This window comes from Monodon monoceros, unplaced genomic scaffold (genome assembly GCF_005190385.1).
Source record: "Monodon monoceros isolate NGI ecotype Baffin Bay Population unplaced genomic scaffold, NGI_Narwhal_1 Super_Scaffold_4, whole genome shotgun sequence".
Lineage (NCBI taxonomy): Eukaryota > Metazoa > Chordata > Mammalia > Artiodactyla > Monodontidae > Monodon > Monodon monoceros.
This window is the reverse complement of record NW_021703781.1, coordinates 19480324-19493790: the sequence shown is the minus strand read 5'-3', so window position 1 is coordinate 19493790 and position 13467 is coordinate 19480324. Positions and strand designations below refer to the sequence as shown.

Genomic DNA, 13467 nt, shown 5'->3' with positions numbered 1-13467 from the left:
ATTACCTTACTTCACAATTCTCATCAAAAATTTCTACAAAAGATCAAAATTCCCAGTTGTACTAAATCTAGACAAAAAAGATTTCCATGCATCAAGAAGTTGTGAAATAGATGGTAGCTATATATTAAAGGTCACATACAGCTACTGATTTACTTGGCACATTCAAAGGAAATGCTGTGCCCATATTCAGTGGAAGTTGTCATGCAATGTCAAAAGTTTGTTCCAGATAAAAGATATAATTTGTTTTAAGAAGACTAATTTAAATAGATTGGGGTGATTTTCATACATGCTATTGTGAAATAAATGATAATCAGTAGGAGTCCACTGAAGTAGTAACATTAGAAAGTAGGTTACTTCATATGAATTAAGTCAGTATCTCATTTACACAGGGGTATGCATTCAATTAACTATGCAGTAGGGTTATGTCTAATTGCTTATGAATCTCATCTAGTTGAAATTCTATATTTAACAAATGAAATTGTTTCATCCACATGCAGATTGCATAATAAAGATGTGGAAGGTTATTTAAGATGCAAACATTTTGCTAACATGTTGCAAAAATTTACCTATAGTTAAACATTTTCAGCTAGCCTCACTTTCCAATAATATATTTCAATCAGGTTTATGACATGATGTATTGGTACTTTGTGGATGAATTGGAAAGATGTAGGTGAGGCTGACAAGCACAAGAAAAGCTTTTCATCGATGGCCTGAGATCCATTAGAAGCAGGATTTTGAAGGGCAGCATGACACTTTGTAGGATTCTACAACAGGTAGGAATTATTCTCTCATTATAGTTGGTAACTCTGTAACTACTATGAACAGACTGGGCTAACGTGGGAGTCAAGTATCAATGAATTCAATTATACCATGAACAAAGGCAGAAGTTTAAAAACCCAACGAGTGCTATAAAAGGGGTAAAACAAAAGGTGATAGTACAGTAAAACATAAGTGTAGAAATAATGTTAGATGACCAGTTTTCTGAGTGAAAATGTCATTTCAAACAAATTTATTTCCTTGCTTCATGAGAAAGAGCATTCTAAAAACAGTATAGCCAGCATACAATCACAATGCTGCAGGACACTGAATAAGCATGAGCTTTGAAAAAAAAAAAGTCACAGGGCAAACAACGGGATGGTACACTGTGAAATTTAGGAAATAGAGTTCAACAAGGAAGGAATCATATGTGGGTCCCACCAAGGGGTTATCAGTTGAGGCAGGCCATTCATGGTGTTACTTACAATAACAGAATGGAAATATTTTAGTTGATATAGGGTATTTTCATGTACTTGTTTTGGTACATTGCAACTAACTTCACAAATCCAAATATTCCCCTAAGTCAACATTGGTGCTTCAAGTTTAGATTGTTAAGGAATTTATTTAAAGTTGGTGACAAACTGATTTGAACTGCTGCAGATGTATCACAATGGATTGTTTTGAAGGAAATTTGCTATTTTTGAAAAATGTGTTAGATTATCTTTTAGGATTTTAATTCTTCAAGTTTACTATGTCACGGGTGGTGACAAAGAAAAACAAAAGCTAATACTTAAATTTGGGGGACAGTCAATAAAAATTGAATGGAAGAACAGATAGATGGGTGGATGGATAAAGGATCTTATAACTTTATCCATTAAATCTGGTGAGGAAATAATTTCTAGTGGGAGCTAAGGCCTAAATTCTAAAGCAAAATATCACAAGGGTGTATTCCTGATAGTCTAATACTAGTAATATCTTATTGAAGCAGCTGAAACAATAAACAATCACTTATTTATATACTTATATGTATAAGTAACCTTAGGCTCACAAAAATATACATGTTTTAAAACAAATCTAAGGCACACAAAATACTAAAACAAGTCAATGAATTACTCTATTTTACATATTCAAGAAGCAGAAATCTACTCAACAAGATGATAGTCTATCAATGGACATTCTGTTATTTACAATCCCTTCATATTCCTTTAGTCAAAATTAGTCAAAAGCTTGAAACTGATACTTTGCACCATATATTATTTTAATATAAGTTACAATGAGTTTTCCTTTAGAGAGCTTGTTGGAACTTTTGCTTTTGCACCAGAATTGTGAGTGTTAGCGGTTGTGGGCTTCCTATGGCATTTCCAAGGGAGAAGCACCAGTAGGTTTTCCATACTCCCAAGGAATCTGACACTTTGAATGTTCTAGCACCTCTGCATTTTAACAGAATCAAGTATTTCATTGAAATTTCTTCTTGTTCTTTGTTTGGGCAATTACTTTTGTTTTGCTATAAAATGAGTTAATAAAGTAATGGGAAAAAATAATGGGGGGGGGAAACTAAAGTAAATGGAATGCCTATTTTCCCATTACCTAGAAGAACATGAGTTAACATTTCCCCAGAACAATATACTTAGATGAACTACTTTGGATTCGCTCTTAATGGACAAACCATGCTTATAATAGCATTCCTACTGTTTGTTTACAGTGTGGGGGTGTGTGTGATGATGATGACAGGGAATTTATTTTCAAAATATTTCTACAGGACATTTATTCTTATTCTGGACCAGAATGACTTTCAGAATGAATAAGGCAATTTGGGGTGGATAAGGTTCTTGCTACTTAATTTTTGTATTTTATCACCTTGAAACTTTAGAAGCATTTGACTCTTCAGAATCCTGTTATGTCTCATCTCCTTTTGAAAACACCTTTCATGAATTATATTGAGAAAGCTGGGGTGAAAGTAAATTAGGGCCATTGTTGTTCAATAAATCAGAAGAGACCATTCTTATTTAGTTCCAAAGAAAAGTTAATCAATATTGGTAATATGCTTCCTAATTCCAATTTTAGAGAGAATTAACCATTTTTGCATGACCTAACTATTTTATATAAGTAGCTCATCTTTGAATGAGAAAGGACTCATTTAAATACAAACCATATACATGATTAAAATACATACTGCAGGTAACAAGATGGAACTCTACACAGCAAGAATAAATGATTTCTCTTGTATGCAAATATGCACAAACAACAGACAATAGGATTCTTATACTATACTATTTCAAGTTACTTTTAAAAATAGAAAGTGCTTTTAAAATATATATTTACAATTTATGAACAGCCTCCAACCATCACCAACAATAATGAATTATTTTATACAGGAGAGAGATTTTAAGAGAGAAAACATTTCATTGGTTTATTTCAAAGGAATATGCCGAGTTTCTAGCAATGATTGGAAGATGTTAGAACAATGGCACCATGAAATAATAATTCAGCTTATTTTTGTGTCGATGTGGTTAAGCACCAGAAGCTGTGTAGAGTTAACACTGTGTCTTAATTTTACATCATAGCACATGAACCTGTTAAAATCCTCTAAAAATGACTCGTTTCATAGTAAACAATTTAAAGCACCAAACTGAGTGATTCTACCAAGGTTAACACCTAACCAAAACATCTCTTTATGTATTTAAAACTATAAAACTTTTATTTTTGCTTAAAATGTGCACCTTCTACCAATTGTCAAAATATAGTCACAGTTAAGAAATACCCACCCCCCATTTTTTTTTTTTTTACCTCAGCCTTCAAATGGGTGAGATGAAGATATAGTAAACGACAACATGACTTTCTTTTAAGAGCACCTTGAAAAAATACACTGCACTCGCAAAGGCATTAAGAAGGGGAGAAAAGCCTTCAGACCCAATGGTTATAGGGCCCCGCAACATGTGTGAGAGCATAAGGGGACACGGTGACAACATTGTCATGGGTTAATGTTAACGCTTTGTGGGAAGGAATCTGGTTAAATTCATTAACTTCAGGGGACAGTTCAGGACCCTCGTTAGCTGCCTGGTCTTTCTGCTCGGAGGCTTTAGTTTTCTTATTCTTTGCTTCTTTCGCCTCGAACTTAATCTTGTTTAGTTCGAAGCCGTGTTGGGGCTTATTCAGGTTTTTGTGCTGGTAGAAGACAAGAGAGAGGCGTGTAGGGTGATTCCGGTTGGGGTGCTCGACAGGAGTCGTGGCGTGAAGCTCTCGCCTGGCGCACTCGATCAGAACAGAGCCGTGGGCGGGCGCTATGGCCACCCCACCAACATTGGCATCCAGGAAGATGTGCTCACTGTCTGACCAATACTCAACAATGTGGGGCAGTTTCTCCTCAGCAGGTGACAGGGGGTCGTCTGATAGGGGGTCATCTGACGGAGGCTCATCTGCTTCAGAATGCTGCTCGTCTTCTTCCGCCAGAGAAGAAGCAAGTTCATGAGGAGAAGGGATGAACGGGGGCTGCTGGTTTGGCTGATCAGAAGTTAGCTGCTCAGATGGACCAGTGGGAGGCTCAGAATAAGCCGGGGAATCTGTCATGGGAGTAGACAAGGTGGAAAGAGGAACCATTTCACCAGGCTGTGCAATTTCAGCACACTCCCCAGCAGCTACGTTAGCACCACTGTGTCTTGCAGAAGGCATTGTGCAGTGGGGATTGCTACCTCTTTCTGAAAACCCGTACGAAACTGATGCATCGTTCTTAAAAGGAACTGTTGGGACCGGAGCAGTCTTAGGGGACCAGGAGAAGTCTGGAGCTAAGTGTGCCTCTTTCACTGGGTGAGGAATGGATGGGGTCGGTGAGTAGGTTTTAGTGTTGTCCGAACCTTTGAAGATAAGGTGGGGTTCAGTTTCACTTTTTATTTCAGGTTGCACAGTCTCTGTTTTATTCCCTAAACAGAGAAAAGGACACCAAATGTGAAGATAAATACAAACTACTTTTGGTAGCTGTTGTCTTTAAACAGTATTTTTAAAGAGATGTACAGAGAATAATAGAACAGAACACTGATGGTGGCAATTTGGCCAGTTTTGTTCTATTTACTTTAAGCCTGACATATGCACACGTTAAAAATTGTAGGTAGTTTACGTACGCTTTTTCACCCAATATTTTTTTCTTAAAAAATTATTTACTTTGGAGATAATCATAAATAAGTTCACAAATTTAGCCAGAAGGATATCCATTGTCTAAAATGGTAAGATATTGGAAATGAACCAATTGGCTATGAAGTAAATATTAAAACCATACATCAGAATACAGTGCAAGTGATAATATGGTGACCAAGAGCAATATTTCACTACCCAAAGAGCTATTTAGATACATTTTAGGTATTGCATGATCTCATTTTCGAAAATGTTAAGAAAGTAACAGTTTATAAAGATTTCTGAGTAATGAAAGCATCATAACCGGCAAAGTTAATTATTAGGCAAAGAAAAGTCACATAAATAAGCTATTCCTACCCCTCAGAACAAGTGCATTTAAGCTCTGTTTCTTTCTCACCAAGTAGGTAGATCATTATTATGACATTGGACAAAAGGTGGGCCATCTGCTCTGACATATCCACACAAACCTAACATCAAATGAAAACATTTTTCTTGAGGACATTCTCCCTGTTTTGATGTTCTAATAAAACATTTGCAAAGCAAAAGTAGTAGATTTTAAGGACCAAGAAATAGCAAAGTTGTCTTGTTTTAAAATAATTAATATAATAGTAAACATTTTTCTAATTCAGAAGATCTGCAATTTTCCCTCAGATGATATAACCTGGAGACACAATAATTCTCATGTCTAAAGAGAACTTATATACAGGACCCAAGGAGTGGTATATCAAGAAATCTGTGCTACTATCTGTGGCTGCATCTACTATTTTAGAGGTTAAGTTGTCAACAAAGTACAACTCACAGGAAGGAAAGATTTAAAATATGATGAGTCTTTTATTTAATTGGAAAAACCTGTAAAAAAGCTTTCATGGGTAATATTACAAAAGGACAAGAAGTTTTAGGCCAAATATTGTGCATTTGGCTACTAATAGGGTATCTCTCTCTCTCTCTCTCTCTCTCTCTATATATATATATATAAAAGAATAGCATGTAAAGATGCTATTAGGAAATGACACAAAGATGAAAATGTTATGACTACTGTTTACAAGCAGCATGGAACCAGATATGTGAATCTTAAAATAAACCTAAATTAAATATCTGTAAAGTGGAACTACAAGCAAAAAGGAATGATAATTGTCCCTTGCCTTGCCTCTTCACTATCTCTGTTGAATCTTTCTCAGTGTTATATAAATGTCTGCACGGTCAGTTGTGTCATCTTAAACAAACAACTTCTCTTAAAAATATAAAAATCAAAGAAGTTAAAGAACACACTGTAATTCTTAGTTTGAATGTCAGTTTAAATTAATAGTGTTTTTTTATTTTTTAGGCTCCTTGGAGGAATGGCTGATTTTAGATATGGGGCAGGATTACATAAGAGGAACCTGGAACATCTTGTCAGAACAGAAACTAAGGAAGTTACCAAAGAAAATCGGGGTCATGACAAAAGAATCAGAAGCCACCTTGAAGTGTTTCTACTGATCCAAGACAGGAATTTGAATGAAAGCATATGAATTTGAAGATTTTAAAGCATTTTCAAATATAGTGGGAAAAAAAAACCCTTCTTAATATACATTGAAATATAAACTATGTTAAAAAAGACATAAGTTCAAAATGATACTAAATTTTAAAAAAAAGAAAAACAATTGATCACACTGGAAGATGCTTGGGAACTAACTTGTTTTGTTAACACTGGTGAATAAAGGCAAATAGCTAAGCATTTATTCTGATTTCTTTAATCACCCATACCTCAGAATTAACAAGTTATTTCAAGGACAATTTCTTTTTAAAAGAAGATTTAAAAAGTGGAAAAAGAATGACAAACTCCTAATGAAATAAAGAATATGTAATATGACCATAAGTGTTTCTAAAACCATTAGGTAGAAAGCTGTTAGGGAACATTATAATCAGTCAATTAGGTTAACAACACCTGACCTAGTCTTTTTTCTTTATGCGGCATGTGGGATCTTAGTTCCCCTACCAGGGATCGAACCCGCACCACTTGCAGTGGAAGCGCTGAGTCTTAACCACTGGACCTCTGAGGAAGTCCCCTGACCTAGTCTTAACATCACAAAAAGACACACCAAACACTATGTACTTCCTGATGTGAAGAAATAGGAGTATATAAATCACAGATACTGTTCTGGCCATAGTAATTTTTTTTTTTTTAAACTGAAGTTGAATTTGCCTCTATGGACAATGGTTTCTGCTATAATGAAAAATGAAAAAATGAGGGAAAAGAAGAAAAGCAAGCTTTAAATTAAAAAAAAATGTATAGGAGACATATCAACTAAATATAATGTGTGACCTCGTTTGGATACTGATTTAAACAAACCAAATGTAAAAGACAAAAAATCAATTAGGAGACAAGTGGAGCAATTTGAACACTGATTGGTATTAAGGCGTTATTTGATTTTTGTTTGCTTTTCTTAGGTATTGTGGGTATAAAGATTCCTTCTTTTTTAGTGACACATAGAAGATGATTCAGTGGGTAAGATATGATTTCTACAATTTGTTACCAAAAAAAAAACAACAACAAAAAAAACTGCACAAGTCATATCTTTATATTTTCATACCCATGTGGCCTGGGTAATGGTATAGATGACGTAGAATGGCTATGTACTGAAAAACTTTTAAACTAGGAGTGTATGAGGGAAGTGGAATTCATTATGTAATTCACTCACTTTGTACCTTTTTTAAAATTTCCATTTAAGGAAAAAACCCTCAACTCTATAACCTTCACTCCATTCAGTTGACCCCCTTTATAGCCAACATGTATGTCTTCCATTTCTCTCCCATTTCCCTATAAACCTACTTCCTTCATTCTCACCACTGTTCTGCACTCTGCTCTAGCAGTCGTCTTCAAATGTAAAGATAAAATCTCAGTTTTCCTCTCACTTGCCACAGGAGCAGCATTTGACAGGGCTGATCACTCCTCTCTGTGGTTTCACGCCTACCACACCACACCTTCCCAGTCTAAGTCTCTCTTGCTGGTTCGTCCACATCTCTGAAACCTCTACAAATTGAAAATTCCCAGGATTTGTCCTCGATCAAATTTCCTTTTCACCTCCTTCTCTGTGATTTCATTCACACTCAAGGCTTCAAATACCATCTCTATCCAGTTGACCTCTTAAATTTTATCTCCAGTCTGAAACTGTTCTCTGAATTACACTCTTATTCAACTGCTTACCTAACGTCTAGACTTGAATATCTACAGGTGTCTCGAACTTTTACCATGTCCAAAAGTGGGCCTCTGATTTCCCTCTTTATCTTGCCAAATCTGTTCCTCTCCCTCCTTTCCTCATGATAGTTGGTGGTTTAACCATCCTTCCAGTTTCTTCCAGCCAATAACATCAGGGTAAATCTTGACACTTTTTTTGGTCCACACTCCAGACTTAAATCTATCAGAAATCTCCAGGACTTCCCTGGTGGCACAGTGGTTAAGAATCCACCTGCCAATGCAGGGGACACGGCATCGATCCCTGGTTCAGGAAGGTCCCACGTGCTACGGAGCAATGAAGCCCGTGTACCACAACTACTGAGCCTGCACTGTAGAGCCTGCAAGCCACAACTACTGAGCCCACGTGCCACAAGTACTAAAGCCCACGTGCCTAGAGCCTGTGCTCCGCAACGAGAAGCCATCACAGTGAGAAGCACACTCACCACAACGAAGAGTAGCCCCCACTCCCTGCAACTAGAGAAAGTCCTGTGCGCAGAAACGAAGACCCAACACAGCCAAAAATAAATAAATAAAATACAGTAATTTAAAAAAAAAAAGAAAAGAAGTCCCATTGACTCTACCTTAAAAACATCCAGAATCAGACATTTCTCCTGTCCTCCTCACTAGTCACTATGGTCCAAGCTCCATCATCTCTTTCTTGAGTTGTTAGGATAGCCTGTTTATGATCACCCTACTATTCTATTCTCTACCCCACTTGACTCTAGTTTCAATCCAGTAACTGGGATGTTAGGTTTGAGTCAGATTATAGCCCTTCTCTATTTCTCACTCAAATATAGGCCAAAGTCTTGACAGCAATCTACAAAGCCCAAGATGAATGGCTCAGATGCCCCTCTTACCTCTCTGATCTCACATCCTACAATTCTCCCCATTTCACACTGTGCTCCAACCATACTGGCCTCTTTGCTTACATGAAGTATTCAAGGTAAATTCCCATCTCCTGAACTTTGCACTTGCCACTTCTTCTACCTGGAATGCTATTTCTCCAAATAAAAACATTGCTGATCCTCATTTCCTTTAGGACTTTGCTCAAATGCCTCATTCTCAGTGAATCCTTTTTTGACAACCCTATTCAAATGGAATTCTTTCACAGCACTATGTTCCCTCTTATTCACTGCTACATTTCCGATACCTCGAACAGTTCAAAGTAGTGCCCAGTAATATTTGTTGAATGGACTACTTAAACTGATGCTAAAGCTGATGAAGAAGAAAAAAAAAAGCTGATGAAGTAAGACTTCAAGGAAGTGATGTCATTTTATGTATGCTGCGAAGGGGCTTTGCTTCAAAATAGCTGGGGAACAAACAATAAGAACATGTTTCGTTTTTGCTTTTTTTTTTAAAAAGAATATAAATAGAGAAAAAAATACCAAGAAATACTGATGGGTCACCTTTTTGTTGGCTTTTAATTTTGGCAAGTACATAGAAATATATTCACTGTTTTAGTTTAAACTCTAAACAAACTATATAAAAATAATTGGCTAACTTGATTGGTAGATATCTGATCTAAAGTTTTTCTTTTCATAATGCCTCACTCCTAAGAGAGTGGCAAAGACAATAAAGAAAAATAAGATGCAAAGACAAGTGCAAACTGAACTGCCAGTGAAAGTTGTGCACAGAAAATTATCAGGCTCAATAAGCCTTACCTAAAAGTGGCAGCGATGAAGCCTTACTGTTGTTTGTCATTGAATTATTCTTCCGCTTGATTCGAGGAATAAATTTCTTTTCCACAGCCCTTATCTTATGTGCGAGAACCTCTGTCATCATTGCTGCTCTCTTCTTCCCAGAACGAGGAACTGGCTGAGTAAATCGTGTTCTTTTTCTGCGGTGGGGTGCGAGGACCATGATGGCCCCAGATTTGATCTTGGCTTCCATTCCGTCCCTTGAGCCAAACTCATCTGTGTCTGAAAGTTTATAAAGAGGAAGTACATGCAGCTGCTCATCTTGAGGAATAACACCAAATGAGCGGTTATCTTCTCGTGTTAAAGTGCAGACCTGATAGGAAGAAAACATGAAATGGGAACTAGAGATCCTGCACATTCATAATAGATATTCCTACCTTCTTATTGTTGCCATTGTGAAAGGGAACTGTTTTCAGTTGGTTACTGCTGGTATATTCATTCATTTTGGAAAAATATTTTGTATATCAAGCCACTCAATGCTTTTCTATTTGAATAACTTATCAACTGTTTGTAAGCAGACCATTATAATGTTGAGTTGATTTTGTAAGTACATATTATACATGTTTATGCATTTTATAATATTTTAAGTCACCTTCTTTGTTACATTCCATCTTATTTCATTGTCTAAGTTAAGGAACAGTCACTGAATTGTTCACTACCTTCATATTAAATATTAGCTAATAAAAAGATATTACTTTAGCTTATAAATCACACTATTTCTTAATACTTAAATAATGTGGACTTCCCTGGTGGCACAGTGGTTAAGTATCCACCTGCCAGTGCAGGGGACATGGGTTCGAGCCCTGGTCTGGGAAGGTCCCACATGCCGCGGAGCAACTAAGCCCGTGTGCCACAACTACTGATTCCACGTGCCACAACTACTGAAGCCTGTGCACCTAGAGCCCGTGCTCCACAACAAGAGAAGGCACTGCAATGAGAAGCCCGCACACCGCAACGAAGAGTAGCCCCCGCTTGACTCAAGTAGAGAAAGCCCTCGCGCAGCAACAAAGACCCAACACAGCCAAAAGTAAATAAATAATTAAACAAACAAACATGAGAAGAGGAACTAAAACTTAGTTTCACTCTGAACCTAATCCAACCTGATCACTAATATTCTCTAATGAAGAGCAACTCACATAAAAGGTACTAGCCAAGCATGATGTTGAATCACTCTTTGGCTAAGATTCATCTGGATGGATGTATAAAATTTCAGCATTTGGAAATAACAGTGGTCTCAGAGACCATAGGCAACATCAGTGAAAAGGTGTGATAGGGAAAAAGTTGTTTTGGCTCCTTAATCTGTTACTGATAGACCTCACTGAGCAAATAAGGAAGGAAGGCTGCCTTTTGATGGATCAGACGGTACACTTCCAATCAGAATGTAATAATCATAGCTATGTCTTCTAAGAGGCTAAAATCGTGTAGTGCAGAAATAGAGGTAATCACTCTCTATTAATCTGTTTTACTAGGTAAGAAGAGAACTACTTGAAGCAAACTCATTTCCCTTATAAAAGGACTATTGCACGATTTTTCCTGTGGTCTTCTCCTTAATTTAAGATTATCTTGATTGACTTCTTGCTATGGGCATGTGATTCTTTTCATGGCTATAAACATAGTATGCACATATATGTGCAAATATTTCTTCTAAATATTTCTACATACAAGCACTAAGAACCAATATTAATAAAAAGGATGGTAAATTTGGCACGGTTCCCTCACAAAAAACCTGAAGTACAGATGGCAAGAAAGAGTAAGTTGCTTAACTTCCTATCTACCAGTTTGATAGCACAGAATGGTTGCTTTGAATAATCATGTAGTTCTACATCCCAACAAACCTACCACAATTAAATGTATAATTCAAGACTTTCAACAAAGTATTTCAGGCTGGTTCTGTAACTTTTTGGGAGCACTATCGATATATACTATGTGGAACAGACATAAAATAGGATTTGTCACAATAATCATCCTTAAGGACCTCAGCTTGAATGTACAGTGATGGAGCCTTTAGAATCAAAAGCCACCCAGGTACCTACCACCGTGCTCCCATTATTCATGTTGTGAATGTCCCTGTGGGGGTGGGCACAGAAGTCTAGGCAAGCAGTGACCCCAGAGAAAGGACGACCTTCTTTCTTGCCAAGCCGACATTCTTGAGCAGCGTGTTCAAGCGCCACCTGAAAAATAATGTATGACCCATGGTTTTAAGAGATAGAAAGAATCACCTTCAATAAAGAGTAAAACTCACTTTCTGATAAAGTTTATGAGTTAATTACACTTTATAATTTCAGAGATATCTGACACTACAGTATATTATTTTAGTGATTGTCTAGTTTAGTAATATCCAGGGTAAAGAATTTGAGACTACATGGATTAAAGTGGCAATCACTGAAGGCAAGGTGAGGGCATTAATACCTGCTGGGGGTAGATAAACAAGAACAGTAGCCTGAAATATTTCATTAGGAAGAAAGAATAATACAGTGCTTTGATCATGTATCTAGTTTTCAATGTCTATATAAAGTAGATGTACATATATATTCATGAACCCGTATAGAAAGTAAATTAATAACTTTTTTAAATGAAAGGTTGGAATTTAACAGAGAGCTTGTTATTCATGATAATACAAATAAATATTTTAATTTTTATTAAATATTTAAAAAAATATGGACTTCTGGTTATGTTTGTTTTTGTTTTTGGTTGCGCCACTCTGCTTGCAGGATCTTAGCTCACTAACCAGGGATTGAACCAAGGCCCTCGGCAGTGAAAGCACAGAGTCCTAACCACTGGACTGCCAGGGAATTCCCTATGTTTAAAATTAGGTATTTTACACACTTATTTTCTCCATTCTCTGATATATGATTTGCAATTATTTTCTCCCAATCTGTGGTGGTCTTTTCCTTTTCTTTTTTAAAACAATGTGTTCCCCCAACTCAGTTTTATTGAGGTACTCCTGACATACAACATATGTAAGATTAAGGTATACAATGTGATGATTAGATACATGTATGGATTACAAAATGATTACCACAATAAGGTTAGTGAACATTGCAATCTGTTCACATAATTACGATTATTTGGTGTGTAGAAGTAACATTTAGGATGTCTTTAAAACATTTAAGTATATAATATAGTATTGTTAATTATAGCCACCAAGCTGGGCACCCAGATCCCCAGGTCATATATATATATATTTTTAATAAATCTATTTATTTATTTATTTTTGGCTGTGTTGGGTCTTTGTTGCTGTGCGCCGGATTTCTCTAGTTGCGGTGAGCGGGGGCTACTCTTCGTTGCAGTGCGCGGGCTTCTCATTGCAGTAGCTTCTCTTGCTTCAGAGCACGGGCTCTAGGTGCAGGGGCTTCCACAGCTGTGGCTCGTGGGCTTCAGTAGTTGTGGCTCGCAGGCTCCAGAGCATAGGCTCAGTAGTTGTGGCGCACAGGCTTAGTTGCTCCGCAGCATGTGGGATCTTCCCGGACCAGGGCTCGAACCCGTATCCCCTGCATTGGCAGGCGGATTCTTAACCACTGCACCACCAGGGACGCCCCCCTCAGGTCGTATTTATCTTACAGGTGGGAGTTTGTACCCCTTGGCCAACATCTCCCCATCTCCACCACTTCCCAATTACTTTCTTGATGATGCATTTCTGCTTTTATAAGTTTTATTCCTAGAAACAATCATAAC

At 37.0% G+C, this 13467-nt stretch overlaps 1 protein-coding gene across 3 annotated transcripts in view; it reads right to left on the bottom strand.

The window, feature by feature from the left end:
- Window positions 1–3098: 3098 nt before the first annotated feature.
- TET1 (tet methylcytosine dioxygenase 1) overlaps window positions 3099–13467 on the bottom strand; it is a 124888-nt gene continuing 114519 nt past the window's right edge. For all 3 annotated transcript variants that reach the window (XM_029201204.1, XM_029201206.1, XM_029201205.1), the window contains 3 exons: window positions 11826–11963; window positions 9757–10105; window positions 3099–4673 (listed from right to left, as the gene is read on the bottom strand). In XM_029201204.1, the coding sequence (XP_029057037.1) occupies window positions 3661–4673; window positions 9757–10105; window positions 11826–11963 (1500 nt within the window). In that variant the 3' untranslated portion in view covers window positions 3099–3660. The remainder of the gene's footprint in view (window positions 4674–9756; window positions 10106–11825; window positions 11964–13467) is intronic.